The following is a 14109-nucleotide window of genomic DNA, read 5'->3' as shown; positions in this document are numbered from 1 at the left end:
CTACCCCTCCTCCTTTGACGGTGTACCATCCAGTTCATCTCTTACCATTTCAAATATTCAACGGTCAAATATTCGGAACCCATCACCACGAGAGATTTTTCAGTGTGATCGGTACATTAGGTAGTACATTATATGTCACTATATAAATGATATGATATATGTGTTAAAAAGTTAAAATTTAAAAAATAAAATTTTCACCATTTATATAAAAACACGTGGTATACCATCTATATTTCCGTCACAATGAAAAATTTTCTCTTCCCTTTCATCAATCTCCCTTTTATAAACCTTTTCCTAAGTTTCAAACTTGAACAGCGTCCACTTTATACATGCACAATACAACAACTATATATAATATATATCATATATTATATATATATACACACAATATATCATATATAATATATATATATATATATATACACACACAATACAACAACTATATATATAATATATATCATATATTATATATATACACACACACCAACGGTCCAACCTCATCATTTCTCTCATTCAACACAAAACACGAAAACAAGCACCATCCATCCACCTACTATACCATTCTAACTTTGATATCTCAGATTCAGTAGTCATGACCTTGTCATGGAGAAGGCTGAGAGCCGGCCGCCGTGCTGCCAAGGAAGGTGAGACCGGCGACATGGAGCTGACCATACCAAACCACTTCCGGTGCCCAATCTCACTAGACTTGATGAAGGATCCGGTCACGCTGTCCACCGGGATCACGTACGACCGCCACAGCATAGAGACGTGGATCGAAACAGAAAACTTCACGTGCCCTATTACCAACCAAGTCCTCACAAGCTTTGATCTCATTCCCAACCACACCATCCGCAAGATGATACAAGATTGGTGCGTCGAGAAAAAGTCTTTTGGAATCGAGCGCATTCCCACCCCTCGCATTCCGATCAGTTCGGTTCAGGTTACCGAGATTTTATCAAAGATCTCGACATCGAGTCATCATCAGAACCATGATTGCCAAGTTTTGGTGGCGAAGATCAAGGCGTTGGCGAAAGAAAGCGAACGCAACAAGCGTTGCATTGTGGCTAGTGGCACGGGGAGCGTCTTAGCGGGTGCGTTTAGTGCACTTTCAAATTCTCAACACCATCAAAACGTTGCCGTTTTGGAGGAGATTTTGTCTGCTTTGACTTTGGTTTTCCCGCTTGACGGGGAGGCCAGTTTGTACCTCGGGTCGCCTGCTTCGTTGCGTTGCATGGTGTGGTTTTTGGAGAGTGGAGATTTGTCTCAGAGGCGAAACGCAGCGTTAGTGCTCAAAGAGACAGCTGTCTCATCCGATCATGATCATCAGAAGATCGATGCTTTGGCAGAGATCGAAGGAGCTCTCGAAGCGCTAGTGAAGCTGATCAAAGAACCAGTTTGCGCTACTTCTACAAAAGCGTCCTTGGTCATCATTTATCAAATGGTTAACTCATCATCGTCTCTTCGAAAGAGAAAATTAAAGAGAGATTTGTAGAGATGGAATTGGTGTCGATGCTTTCGGACATTCTTGTAGATGCCGAAAGAAGTATTTGCGAGAAGGCGTTGGGAGTTCTTGACGGACTTTGTGGAAGCCAGCAAGGGAGGGAAAAGGCCTACCTTCATGCCTTGACCATGCCGGTTGTGGTGAAAAAGATACTTAGGATTTCGGATCTGGCCACAGAGTTTTCTGTGTCTATTCTTTGGAAGCTTTGCAAGAACGAGACCAGGGAAGATGGAGGTGTGGTCGTGGAGTCCCTTCAAGTGGGTGCGTTTCAGAAGCTCTTGCTGCTTTTGCAAGTTGGGTGTGCGGAGAGGACCAAAGAAAAGGCCACGGACTTGTTGAAGGCGTTGAACATTCATAGGGAGAGGTTGGAGTGCATTGATTCTATGGATTTTAAGCAGCTCAAGAGGTCTTTTTGATTATTCATCAATGTTCAGAAAATCATTGTAGTTGTTAATTAGGAGGAGAGAAAGCTAGGCTTACTCATTGACCCTTTTCAAATTTCACTGTTCATCAATGTTGTACAAAATACAAATAATATACATACTAATTCATCAATGTTTTACAGCAATTCAGTGCTGATCACTCTATATTCGCCTCTTGAGTATGTAGTCTTTCAATTGGTACTTGTTCTTGATGCGTGTACGTCGAGTTAATTAGTTTGAGTGTGTAATAAAACATAATATTATTTGTACCATATCTGTTGATCACTTGTAATAAAGGTGAATCCCATATAGGTTCATTTGGAAGTGATTTTGATGAGTCTTTTTGAACCAGTTTTTAGTAAAAATGTAAGTGAATCCCGAAGAAACACTTAAATACTTCCTGCAAGATAATAGTACATAACCGGTGTTTCTTGTAAGAAACACTTCAAATGCTTTTGAACAAAAATATCTTCATAGAAAACGTTTTCAGTCATTTTAAAAACACTTTCAAATGAGCCTATAATCAGTAAAAGTAATCATACAAAAATTATATATATATATATATATGTGAAATAGTTTGATTAATGAGCCAATCTCTCTATCAACGAATTCGGTGTATTATCTAAAAGGAAAAGGTTGAATTGGACTTTTAAGGTGGATGATAACTCGAATATTACAAATACCATGTGAGAGCTGCTAGGGTTTTTGAATACAACTATACAAAAATTGTGATATTGTCATCTGTCACTGGAAATCTAGAAAACGATTCCACTACATATTAGCTACAGACCAATTCAGACTTGATGGCTCTGCAAGATCGCAAGAGCCCGAATTGACTGATCTTTAGAAACTAAACAAACAAACAAAATTGGAAAACACAAAACCAAGAAAATTACAAAGCAAACACAGCAGATCTCTCTCCTTTTAACCAAACTCTGTCTCGGATCCAGCCAAATGAACAGGGCGCAGAGTTTTTAAGTGGCTGGCTAATCTCAAAAGTTGCAAAAAATTGGTTAAGGACGCCAAAGGTTGCTCTCCAAAAGCAATTATCTATGTCTATATGTGTTGAGTTGGTTGCTTGTTCACATCAGGTTGCCTTCAAGTTTTGTATTTTATTTATAAAAGTGATAATTTTACACTAAATTAATCTATATAACAATTGCGGAATTCAAATTTGGACAAATGAGAGAGAGCATACTACTCTAATAAACTTGACTAAATGACAGGTGACTATCTAGGTTTTCTTGTAAATATTTTTGCAGTCTTGAACACGGATATAATTCTGATTTTTTTTAGGTTTCTTTAAAAATATTAGACAAGGGGTGACTATCTTGGTTTTCCAATAACTTTTTTGCAGGATAGGACACGGATAAAATTCAAATTCTCATCAAACCACGCCTTTGAACGACAGCTACAAAATAGCAGACTTTCGAAAGCAAACGACCTTCTTAGTTTTAAAATTATCCATCTCAAACCACGCCTTTGAACGACAGCCACAAAATAGCAGACTTTCGAAGGCAAACGACCTTCTTAGTTTTAAAATTATCCATCTAATTGGTTGCGAACTTTAAGTCATGCGCAATCAATTACTTATCTCATAAGTTGTTCTTCTAGATGCTTAAATGGCCCACTATTTTAAATGGGTCTCTCAGTCATTTGACTATGAACTTTGCAATAATTGACCAATCTCTAGAGAGATTTTTTAGTGTGTCCGGAACACATGACGGTATGCCACATGTTATTATAGAAGTGAAGGAATTTTTTTTTTCAAATGTCATCCAATTGTATAATGACATATGGTGTATCACTCCGTGCATATTGAAAAATCTCTCCTCCTACCCGGAGGGTATGATTTATATTTTGTTGTTGGGCTGAAAATTATGATGAACGATCATTGCTTTTCTGTGTTGTGTTGAATGAGAGGATTAGGGTTGAAGAAAATATTTTTGCTCATCATCTTCAAGTGATGGTGATGCTCACCATTCTATTTATTATCATCAGATGAGTTTAAATTTCAAAATCTGCATGATGAATAGATATAAATTTTAAAATTTAAACTCATTGATAATAAACATTAACACCACTTGAGAATGGTGTATGTACATGTGTTTTTCTTGGGAACGAAACAAGATAGATCATGTAATTTTCGCCAAACCTACCAATCTAACCTAACAAAAACACACTTAGCATGAAACAATCTGGGCATAACAAGGACAACACAACTTTATTATCCCTCTCCCACTCGTTCTGAGCCATTTTTCTGTAACTCCGCACTTCTTCAAATACAACTATTAGTGTCAACTTTATAAGCTAAATCAGGTTGCAAGCTCTCTTGTCTGCGCATTTGAAAGTAATGTCAAAACTTATTTGCATATTTGTTTCAACACTTATTTGAATATCTATTGTGTTATCCTTTTGAGATATTTGAGCAAACTAAATGTTCGCTTAGTACGGGTTACAAGAAAAGTTTGGATTCAAGAGAAAGGTTTGGTAATGGTAACTGTAATAAGGAGATGAATGAGTAATACGAAGATAGAGAGAGTTACAAAGATCAAATGTATAGATAAATTAAAGGTTACAAAGATCAAAGGTATAGACAAATTAAAGGGCAAATTTTATTATAACAAGTGTCATCATCTTGACCCTTCATGCCCTCTTTACATCATGCTTGGTCTTCAAATATGAGATTGAAGACCAGTAAGAAAGTGGAATCAGAAAAGCCCAATCAAATGTACAAAAACACAACGAAAACTCAGTTGGGTTTGAATTTCCACAAATTTGTTAAGTTCAATCTTGTAACACATTATTTTGTAAAATAAATTTCAAATTTTAAAACAAATAACGTTAAAACTATTTAAAATCCAATTTACACACCATCATCCATACAAAATATATACAACCAAATAGCATAGAAGCATTATAAAGTTTCAACTATGTAGAGTTGAAACTAAATTACAAGACAAAACCAAGCAACAAACTTCAAGTACATCCCTCCCACTTTTAACTAGCTTATATAATATGAAGTGGGACGAGTGATGTGCATGAGAAACTCGGCTAGAAATCGGGTTGAGTTTGGTTTGACATGGGCAGACAAAACATCAACCCAATAAATAATCAAGTTGAGCTCGGGTTGCGTTTGAGTGGGTTTTTACTTCATTCTAATTCGCCGGATTATGTTTGAATTCAGACTTGACATGGCCGAATTCGGTTTACCCAACCCAAGTTGCACTCGTAGTTTTAAGTTAAGCAGGTATTGCCTTGTAATGTTGTATGTAAGGTAATGAAGCTGGCCTTTTATATTGTATTTTGAAGGCGAGATGGTTTGTCGTCCCCTCCCTCAGTCTGAACGAAATCAATTTACTATTTACTGCATTTGTTATTGTTTGCAACTCAAACTGTATGTTTAGATAATCATCCTCTTATAAGAACATGTATGAATATAATTTTAATTCTCTAAATTGAAAATACCCATATCACTTGATGCGGAATTAGGTAACCTCAACTCGAGTTCCACCTAGTCATCGATCTGTGAAATATGTGGATTTTGGTTGGTGCGCAGGAAAGTCTGAAGCCAAAAAGGAGACTGAATGGTTGTTGCTCACGAATACATCCTCATCTCCAATGTTTTTTACCTCAACATGTTGCACAAGAGATCCACCACTCTCATTTAACACTACACTGTAAACCATAAAGCTGTGTAAAACTCCTCATGTTTCACTTCATATGTTTGTAAAAATTTACGAACATGTAACAGTTGATTGATTCCCCAAGATATCCCGTATAATAAAATCTAATTCCTTGATTAATATTATTATTAAGAGTAATGCTAGGTAGACCAAATTTTGTAGGGAACTTTAACGAAAAGTTCCCGGTATTGTTTATTTTAACGAAAAATCACATTTTTACACTAAAATGTCAATCATGGTAGTTGTTTGGACCTAAAATTATTAGGTTGGGCCAAGTATGGAATTATTCTCGGCCCATAAACTCTGTTCGAGGATTTCTACAAACCAGCCGGTTCATGGGCCGCCTAACTAAGAGTCGGCCAAGCCCTGTTTGGAAAAGAATGTTCCAGATGAATAGGAAGTAGGTGGGCTCTATTGCAAAGCAGATGAATGAAGTGGTTAAGTCCTGATGCAGTAAGGATTCTCGACCAGATAAGGATACCGGAAAGTGGAAGTGAATGTGGCCTAGTAAGAGGTTGAATTCAAAATCCTAATAGAAGTAGGATTGGCCGAGATAAAATGGCTTGGGGTAAGAAGTCCTAGTTCGAGTATGGTTAGGATTGGGATTTGCTGCTATAAATAGAGAAAGGAGGTTGCAATTGAAGGACCTCTAATTCAACACACAATTGTCCTGCGCAAACCTCTCAAACAACTTGAGATTTTTTATTATTTTCTTTTTCCGCTGACGCACCTTCAGTTTGGATAAACAGCACTGTGAAGGTGACCGAGCCACATTCACCATCAAGACATACATCACCTTTGAATACTTGTGTCTGTACAGTCTGGTGTCGATTCGACGTGCTTATACTCTCACGAATATAATCACTGTGACCGAATCTGGCGCCGACGATTTGTGAACTTCGCAGAACTAGCAGCCTTGTCTTTAGGCTCGAGAATCCAAAGGCCGAGATTTATACCTTCCTCGGCCGCAGTCGCAAGATAAAGAAGTCAGCAATGCGCTCAACGCAACATCAACAAATTTTACTCCTCGGCCGACGAGTTGGCACGCCCCGCATTCAACCGAAGGACGTAGTTAGCTTATTAGTTACTCGACCTGCGCGCCACGTAGGCTTTGTAATTTTTAGGGTCAACAGTAGTATTCACTTTACCTTTTATTTTGTCCTTATCGTTAAAACTCAAAGTTTTCAAGCCCTTTTCATTAGTTTTCCTAATTTTTTAAACCAAATTTACAAATTAAATGATGTAGTTGTAGATAATTGAATTATTAATTAAGTATCAATTAACGTGTATATTTCTTATTGGTGACATCTCATTTGATTTAAAAAATTTGATCTTTCTAGCATTACTCTATTATTAAATATATTGCTCTTTGGCCTTCAAGGGTTCCCTGCGTTTTAATCCCTATGTCCGTTTTAATGTGCAGTTATTGTTGATAACTTGATGTGTGCGCTTCCGTATCTGTATTAGTTGGTATCATAGCCAACTGTATGTATGGTGAGTTTCGGGAATTGAAATTTCATAGCATGCAACGGATGGAAGTTCATCAGCGTGGTTACTCAAATTGGGAATTATAATGACAAAATTCTTTTGTTGGATGAACTAAACCAAAAGTTGGATGTCAATAAAGGCACTCTATCAAAAAATGAAACAAATATTTATATAATTCCTACAATATTTATATAAAGCCTGCATTTTTCAGCTAAATTTGGTTACAGCAAACGTTATAGTCCTCATGGTAATTTGGCCTGATGACTGGCTGATGGAATCATAGAAAGGATTTAGAGCATTGGGGTTGCATATTTGCATCTGCCATACATTGTTTTGTTGAGTTTCAGCATCAGGAGACTTGTTAATGGAAGCATCAAGCAGGGTCTCCCAGCTTTCGTCAACGATATCATCATCGAACTCAATCAACGGCTTCTCCTCATCAAACTGAATCAACAGCTTCTCCTCGTCATAACCTTCTCTTTCGAACTGAATCAACGACTTCTCCCATTTTGTACTAACAGGAATATGATCATTTTGTGACATAAATACAAAATCCTTAATATCGTCCTCTGTCAAAGTGCTGGAACTTGAAAACTCCACGAAAGATGACGACACCGAGGCCGAAGAAGTTGGCGAAGTTGGTGTGGATGAGGACTCCGTCAACTGCCACATACCATTGAGAAAATTCTCGAGAGCATGAATTTGTATGTGTGGGATTTGATCAACGAAGGGATACTCGTACGATCCGCAGAGTCCCATGGCTTTACACCACTCGTAAAATTCGCTGAGTTGGTTTGCTTGGACGGCTGCCTTTTTGTAAATGCCGAAAGCCAAAATGCAACTCCTGTATGGCATTTGAAACAAACTGTCCAGAACCGCGACGATTTCGCTGCGGAAGATTGTGTAGCACATGAGGCTGTCTCTGATGATGTGTTTCATGGCGAGTTGGACGAGGAAGGCTTTGGCTGCTGGTCCTGTGGGACGGCAGTCCATGACAAGGTCAATGAGGGTTTGGAGCTGTGGCAACACTTCAAGCATTCGACCTACTTCCGTCATTCTATTAGATAAGCTCTCAAATTCCGGCTCTTCTTCTTCTTTTCCTTCTTCTTCGTATTCTTCTTCTTGTTTGTGATATTCTTCATATTGTCGTTGTTCTTGCTGGTCGTACGCTGCCCTGGAATCCAACCAATAGCAATGAAGAGCTTCGTCGAGGAGCTGAGCGTACGATCTAATAAAGGCACTGTAATAGGCAGAAGCCGAGGAAGAATCATCGCGGAAGTGACACTGATTGAGAGACATCAAACCGTTGGATTGAGCCCAAAGGAGCTCAGACCGGAAGTTGCTGTCTTCAGGCACCGAACGGAGTAGGCGGTGGAGTAGAATTAGACACTTGAGTGCAACCCGCCAGCAGTGAGTCTTGCCAAAGCGGCGAGCGAAGCTGAGTAAAAAATCTCTCAACGAAGACGGGGAGATGGAGAAGATTTTCAAGAGCTCCTGAATGTACTTTTCGGGCAATGGCAAGTCATCAGGAGCAGTGGTTTTTATGATGATGAGTTCGACATTGCAAAACCCTCCAACCATAGCGATTTTGGCATAGTTCACGGAGCTGTGCTCTCTTATAGCTGTGAAAACTTGCCGAAATCGCTTCTGCATGTCGAGAGACTGTGGGGTTTAGGGTTTGTGAACTCAAGGAAGAGAAAGAAAGTACAGGAAAATTAATATTGCCAGATGAAGTGGCAGTTGGTTACGGAGTTGCTTTCTGTCTTCTGCGTACACGATGAAGATGTTGTCTTTGGTTCGACCGATCGAGGCTGCAACTACAAAGTTTTTAAGAAGATTAATTAAACTTGTTTAGTCAGTCAATCAACAAGTAAGTCGAGAATGTATGAGATAAAAACAAAATGAGTTCCTTGATTTCATCTATGGCTGATTAGTTGACTGCGAAAGATTCTTCGGAAGAAGATTGGACGTGTTTCAGAGATCGGCACTTGGTTTTTTCTGTTTGTTTTAGACCAGTAAGCCAGAGTTAACAATGTTTGTGGTGACATGATTCGTAGCGATACGATTTATGGCTACAGTTTTCAAACAATTGTAAATATATCTGATGAAATGTGACCTCTAGGAGGGCTAGAACAATGTAAGAAATGAAGGCCGGCTCTGGTCGTATAAATCTGCTTGCTTGCTTATAATTGTAGGGTTACTTGGTTTTCCAAGTTGGATACACATTCTTGAGAGGCCCTTTGGTATCCTACTTTTGAGAATTGACTCAAAATTTTGATTTTTTTATTCATAAAAATATTCTAAGTTTTGATTTAAAATTTTTAAATTCAAGAACTTGTTTGGTAAGCAACTTCTCAAAAAAAATATCCTAGTTAAAAGAAAATTAAAAAATTTAGAACTTAAAAAAAAAAGAAAAGAAAAATCATCATACACCCCAGTACCATCTCTCCCCACCACCCTCCTTGATCACTCCGTGCCAGAGACTTCGCTGGCCAATTCCCCTACTTTCTAAAACTCGGGCCAGTTAGCTCTCGTCGATTTCGGATCTAAAATCCACGCACCTCAAACTGTGAGAGAAGAGAGGCAGATTCTTCTCTCTTGCTGTTCGTCCCAGTCGATTTATCTCGAACCTGAAGTAGAATGCTGGAGGTGGTGGCTATGGTGACCTAAATGAGAAGAGAGAGGAAGGAGCAAGGTCAACCTAAGACCATCTCCAACCCTTTGCCTAACACCTTAAATTTTTACTTCAGAAACAACTTTTCTGTTCCAACCATTATGATCTAAAAATTTAGTCCCACATTATTAAAAAATGAATTTAAGCTTTTTTTTTTAAATTAACTTTAAAAAAAATTAGGTAGACTATCATAAATTAATTTTATGATCATTTTAATCTAAAAATATTTAAATTCTGATAATTATTGAAAAATCACTAAATCGATACATGAAACTCATGAAACACTATGGAAGAATATGAAAATCATGATACAAATGTATAAATACAAATTACATAAAACACAAATTAGCCGTTGAATTTAAATTTAGGCCGTTAGATTTTTTTTTTATCGTTAAATTTGATTATATTCAATCTCAACCATTAGATTCTATATAAATATAAAACTAAAAAAAAAAGGTTTGAACATTTAAATCTGGTTGTTGGATCACAAATATAGCCGTTAGGCTATCCGACTGGGCTGACATGTGGGGGACAAGCCCAGTGGGTTTCTTCTGTGATTGTCTCTGACATGCCGTGCGTTGGGCAAGTAAGGGATCGGCATGTGGGTTTCACAGCTCACTTTTCAAGCACAGGGGTCCATGCCCAATCTTGGGCTAAAAGTTGGGCGGAATTTGGGTTTCTTTTAGCTTTTAGCTTTTAGCTTTTAGTTTCGAGTTTTAGGTTGGGTTGGGTTGGGTTGGATTTTTTTGGGTCCCCGAGAGCACATGGTATGCAGAATAACGTGTAATACCAGCAGCCTAAGCCTTCCTCTTGGATGGCTTGTGAATCATTTTCCATTTTTGGATTTTATATGACTTTTTCAAATTCTATCCAATTAAGTATGAATCTGTTGGCTGTTTTCTGTTTGTTTTGCTGCTGCATCGCTTTCCAATTTCTGTATTTAATTGAGATTAATTAAGCTAAAAATATGAATTAAGCTAGTTGATTAAAATAATTTGTCTACTTATATTGAAGTAAAGTCTATTTATTTTCAACAATCAAGCAAATATTGCACGCTAAGGAGGAGTCAAACTTAAAATACTAATGGGAAAATACATAACTCTAACCAACTTGACTAAATATAAATTTGTCCCGTCTTCGAAAAATTGAATACTTTAGAATTGTATTTGCCAATTAATTAAAATTGCCAGTAAGATATGATTTAATAATGTATTGACCAAATTAACAAATGAAAACATGAATCAGTGGAGGCTCGCTAACTCTTCCAGATTTCAAAGTCAACAGACTTCCGTCAAAGCAAAAATGTCAGTCAAACCCGCCGTGGCCAAGCCGCCATTAATACACCACCAATCAAACTCAACAGCCAATCAAACTCACCACAACCATGTCTACCTTCCTCCTCTCCATCCTCTTCGCCTTCATCCTCTCAAACCCGCCACCCTCCTCCGGCCAACAACTCTCCTCCTTCTCCTCCAAAGACTCCCCATGGACTCCATCCCAGAAGAACAAGACCCTCCTCTCCCCAAACTCCCTCTTCGCCGCCGGCTTCCTAAGCCTACCAAATTCCTCCAACCTCTTCAACTTCTCAGTCTGGTACCACAACATCTCCGCCCCCAACTCCGTCGTCTGGACCGCCAACCCAAAATCCCCATTATCCCCCTCCGCAACCCTCGTTATCACGGCAGCCGGCGTCCTCCGTCTCACTAACTCTTCCGCCGCCGCTGGCGGTGGCAACTTGTGGCCAGGACCTTCTTCTTCGAACCCAAATACCACCAGACTCCTCCTCCGCAACGACGGAAACTTAATTTACGGCAAATGGGAGAGCTTCGCCTTCCCCACTGACACCGTGTTGCCGAACCAGAGCATGACCGGAGCTAATTTCACCCTCCTCTCCAAGAACGGCAAGTTCAGCGTCGTCAACGCGAGTAGTTTAGTCTTCAACGACACTGACGTCTATCAGAGTCTCAGCCACGCTTTCGAGTCTCTGGACTCCGACGGCAAAGTGCATGCAGGCAAACGGCGAGTCGTTTATCGCCTCCGATTTCGGCCTCAATCGATCTCGAAGACTGACGATCGACAACGACGGGAATTTCAGAATTTACAGCTTCGACCCCAGTCTGCGGCAATGGAACATCGTCTGGCAAGCCGGGTACGAATTGTGCCAAGTCCACGGCACGTGCGGGCCGAACGCCATCTGTGTCAGCGACGGTTCGAGCTCCTCTTACTGCGTGTGCCCGCCGGGATTTAGAGAATCCGCCGGCGGAATCAAAGACGGAGGGTGCGAAAGGAAAATTAAGCTCACGAATTTGGGGAACACCAGATTTGAGCGGCTTGATTACGTGAATTTCACGGGCGGGTCGAACCAGACCAATTGGCCCGCCACCAATTTCAGCGTCTGCGAATCGAGATGCCTGGCGAGAAACGATTGCCTCGGATTCATGTTCAAATACGACGGCAAAGGCTACTGCGTGCTCCAGCTCGAGAGATTGTTATACGGGTACTGGTCGCCCGGATCCGAAACCGCTATGTTTCTCCGGATCGACAAATCGGAGACTGACAGGTCGAATTTTACAGGGATGACGGAGCTGCTGGAGACGACGTGTCCCGTTCAGATAAGCCTCCCGCTTCCGCCGGAGGATTCGAACGCGACGACAAGGAACATTGTGATTATATGCACCCTTTTCGCGGCGGAGCTGATTTCCGGCGTGCTTTTCTTCTGGGCATTTATAAAGAAGTACATCAAGTACAGAGACATGGCTCGGACTCTGGGTCTCGAGTTCCTCCCCGCCGGGGGCCCAAAGCGGTTCTCGTACGCTGAACTTAAAGCCGCCACCAAAGACTTCTCGAACCTCATCGGCAAAGGCGGGTTTGGAGACGTTTACAAAGGCGAATTAACCGATCAGCGCGTCGTGGCGGTTAAGTGTTTGAAGCATGTCACCGGCGGTGACGCGGAGTTCTGGGCGGAGGTAACGATTATTGCCCGGATGCACCACCTCAATTTGGTCAGACTTTGGGGCTTTTGCGCGGAAAAGGGTCAACGGATCTTAGTCTATGAGTACGTCCCAAATGGATCCCTCGACAAGTACCTCTTCCAACCGGGTCGGGTTACGCCGTCAGACTCGGCGGACGAAACGGATATTCTGATCGATGACGAGCGGAAACCGATACTCGATTGGGGGATCCGATACCGAATTGCGTTGGGTGTTGCGAGATCGATCGCGTACCTCCACGAGGAGTGTTTGGAGTGGGTTTTGCACTGCGACATCAAGCCGGAGAACATTCTCTTGGGCGACGATTTCTGCCCCAAGATATCGGATTTCGGGCTGGCGAAGCTGAAGAAAAAGGAGGACATGGTGACTATATCTCGGATGCACGGGACCCGCGGGTACATGGCGCCGGAGTGGATCAAGGCGGACCAGATCACGCCCAAGGCTGACGTGTACAGCTTCGGGATGGTGCTGTTGGAACTGGTGAGTGGGGTCCGCAACACCGAGATCCAAGGGTCGAGGATCGAGAGCGACGACTGGTACTTTCCGAGATGGGCGTTCGATAAGGTGTTTAAGGAGATGAACGTGGAGGATATTCTGGACCGTCGGATCAAGAACTCGTACGATAGCAGGGTGCATTTCGATGCGGTGAATCGGATGGTGCAGACGGCGATGTGGTGCTTGCAGGATCGGCCGGAGATGCGGCCGTCGATGGGGAAGGTGGCGAAGATGTTGGAGGGGACGGTGGATATCACGGAGCCCAAAAAGCCCACCATATTTTTCCTCAGCGACGACTAGTCTCTGGAGTTGAATAATGTCGTTGTTGCCGGCGGCCCCTCGTTGGCGCCATTTTTGTATTTTGCTTCAAGTTGTTGTATTTAATAATTTATTTTCCTTGTATATTATTGTATTATACTCATTGGGCCCGCTTTGATTTAGTTCCCAAACCCACAATAGATTGGGCCTTTGGAATCTAGAAATTAAAGAGTCCAAGATCCGATAACGTTTGTGACTCACATTGTTAAATATTAGAAGGGGATTGACGAGAGGATAGATATTATAATTTTCTGGCACAACTATAAGACGCAATTTGTTGAGCATTCTTTGTCTATGTTGAGCATATAAATGAACTTCGAATGTAGATAAAATCTTGAGGTGACGGTGTTCGAAGGTAATCTAAAATATAGACGGTTTCAACATTAATTACCAAGCTCTCATATTAGTTACTTTAGTCGTCAAACTTGACAAAAATGCTACACCATTAGCCTTTTTTATTAACGATATCACACCATGTCTTGTGATTTTTTCTTCTTCTTAATAATACAATATTATCTACACTAGTGAGAGGGAG

At 40.7% G+C, this 14109-nt stretch overlaps 3 protein-coding genes across 3 annotated transcripts; 2 read left to right on the top strand and 1 right to left on the bottom strand.

The window, feature by feature from the left end:
- Nucleotides 1–494: 494 nt before the first annotated feature.
- LOC103943102 (U-box domain-containing protein 21) lies at nucleotides 495–2056 on the top strand. The gene is given in 2 exon segments (XM_009353302.3): nucleotides 495–1457; nucleotides 1460–2056. Coding segments are annotated over 2 exon segments (1323 nt in total). The 5' UTR covers nucleotides 495–592; the 3' UTR covers nucleotides 1918–2056.
- Nucleotides 2057–7249: 5193 nt separating this feature from the next.
- Nucleotides 7250–9738, bottom strand: LOC125477868 (probable clathrin assembly protein At4g32285). Its single transcript, XM_048585381.1, has one exon. The coding sequence runs from the start codon at nucleotides 8748–8750 to the stop codon at nucleotides 7305–7307; it is 1446 nt and encodes a 481-aa protein (XP_048441338.1). The 5' UTR covers nucleotides 8751–9738; the 3' UTR covers nucleotides 7250–7304.
- Nucleotides 9739–11044: 1306 nt separating this feature from the next.
- Nucleotides 11045–13806, top strand: LOC103943101 (G-type lectin S-receptor-like serine/threonine-protein kinase At5g24080). Its single transcript, XM_009353301.3, is given in 2 exon segments — nucleotides 11045–11776; nucleotides 11778–13806. Coding segments are annotated over 2 exon segments (2400 nt in total). The 5' UTR covers nucleotides 11045–11155; the 3' UTR covers nucleotides 13557–13806.
- The last annotated feature ends 303 nt before the right edge of the window (nucleotides 13807–14109 follow it).

Source organism: the organism of the source record quoted next, unplaced genomic scaffold, assembly GCF_019419815.1.
Source record: "Pyrus x bretschneideri cultivar Hongxiangsu unplaced genomic scaffold, Pyrus_bretschneideri_v1 Contig22, whole genome shotgun sequence".
NCBI lineage: Eukaryota > Viridiplantae > Streptophyta > Magnoliopsida > Rosales > Rosaceae > Pyrus > Pyrus x bretschneideri.
This window is presented reverse-complemented; position numbering and strand designations above follow the sequence as displayed.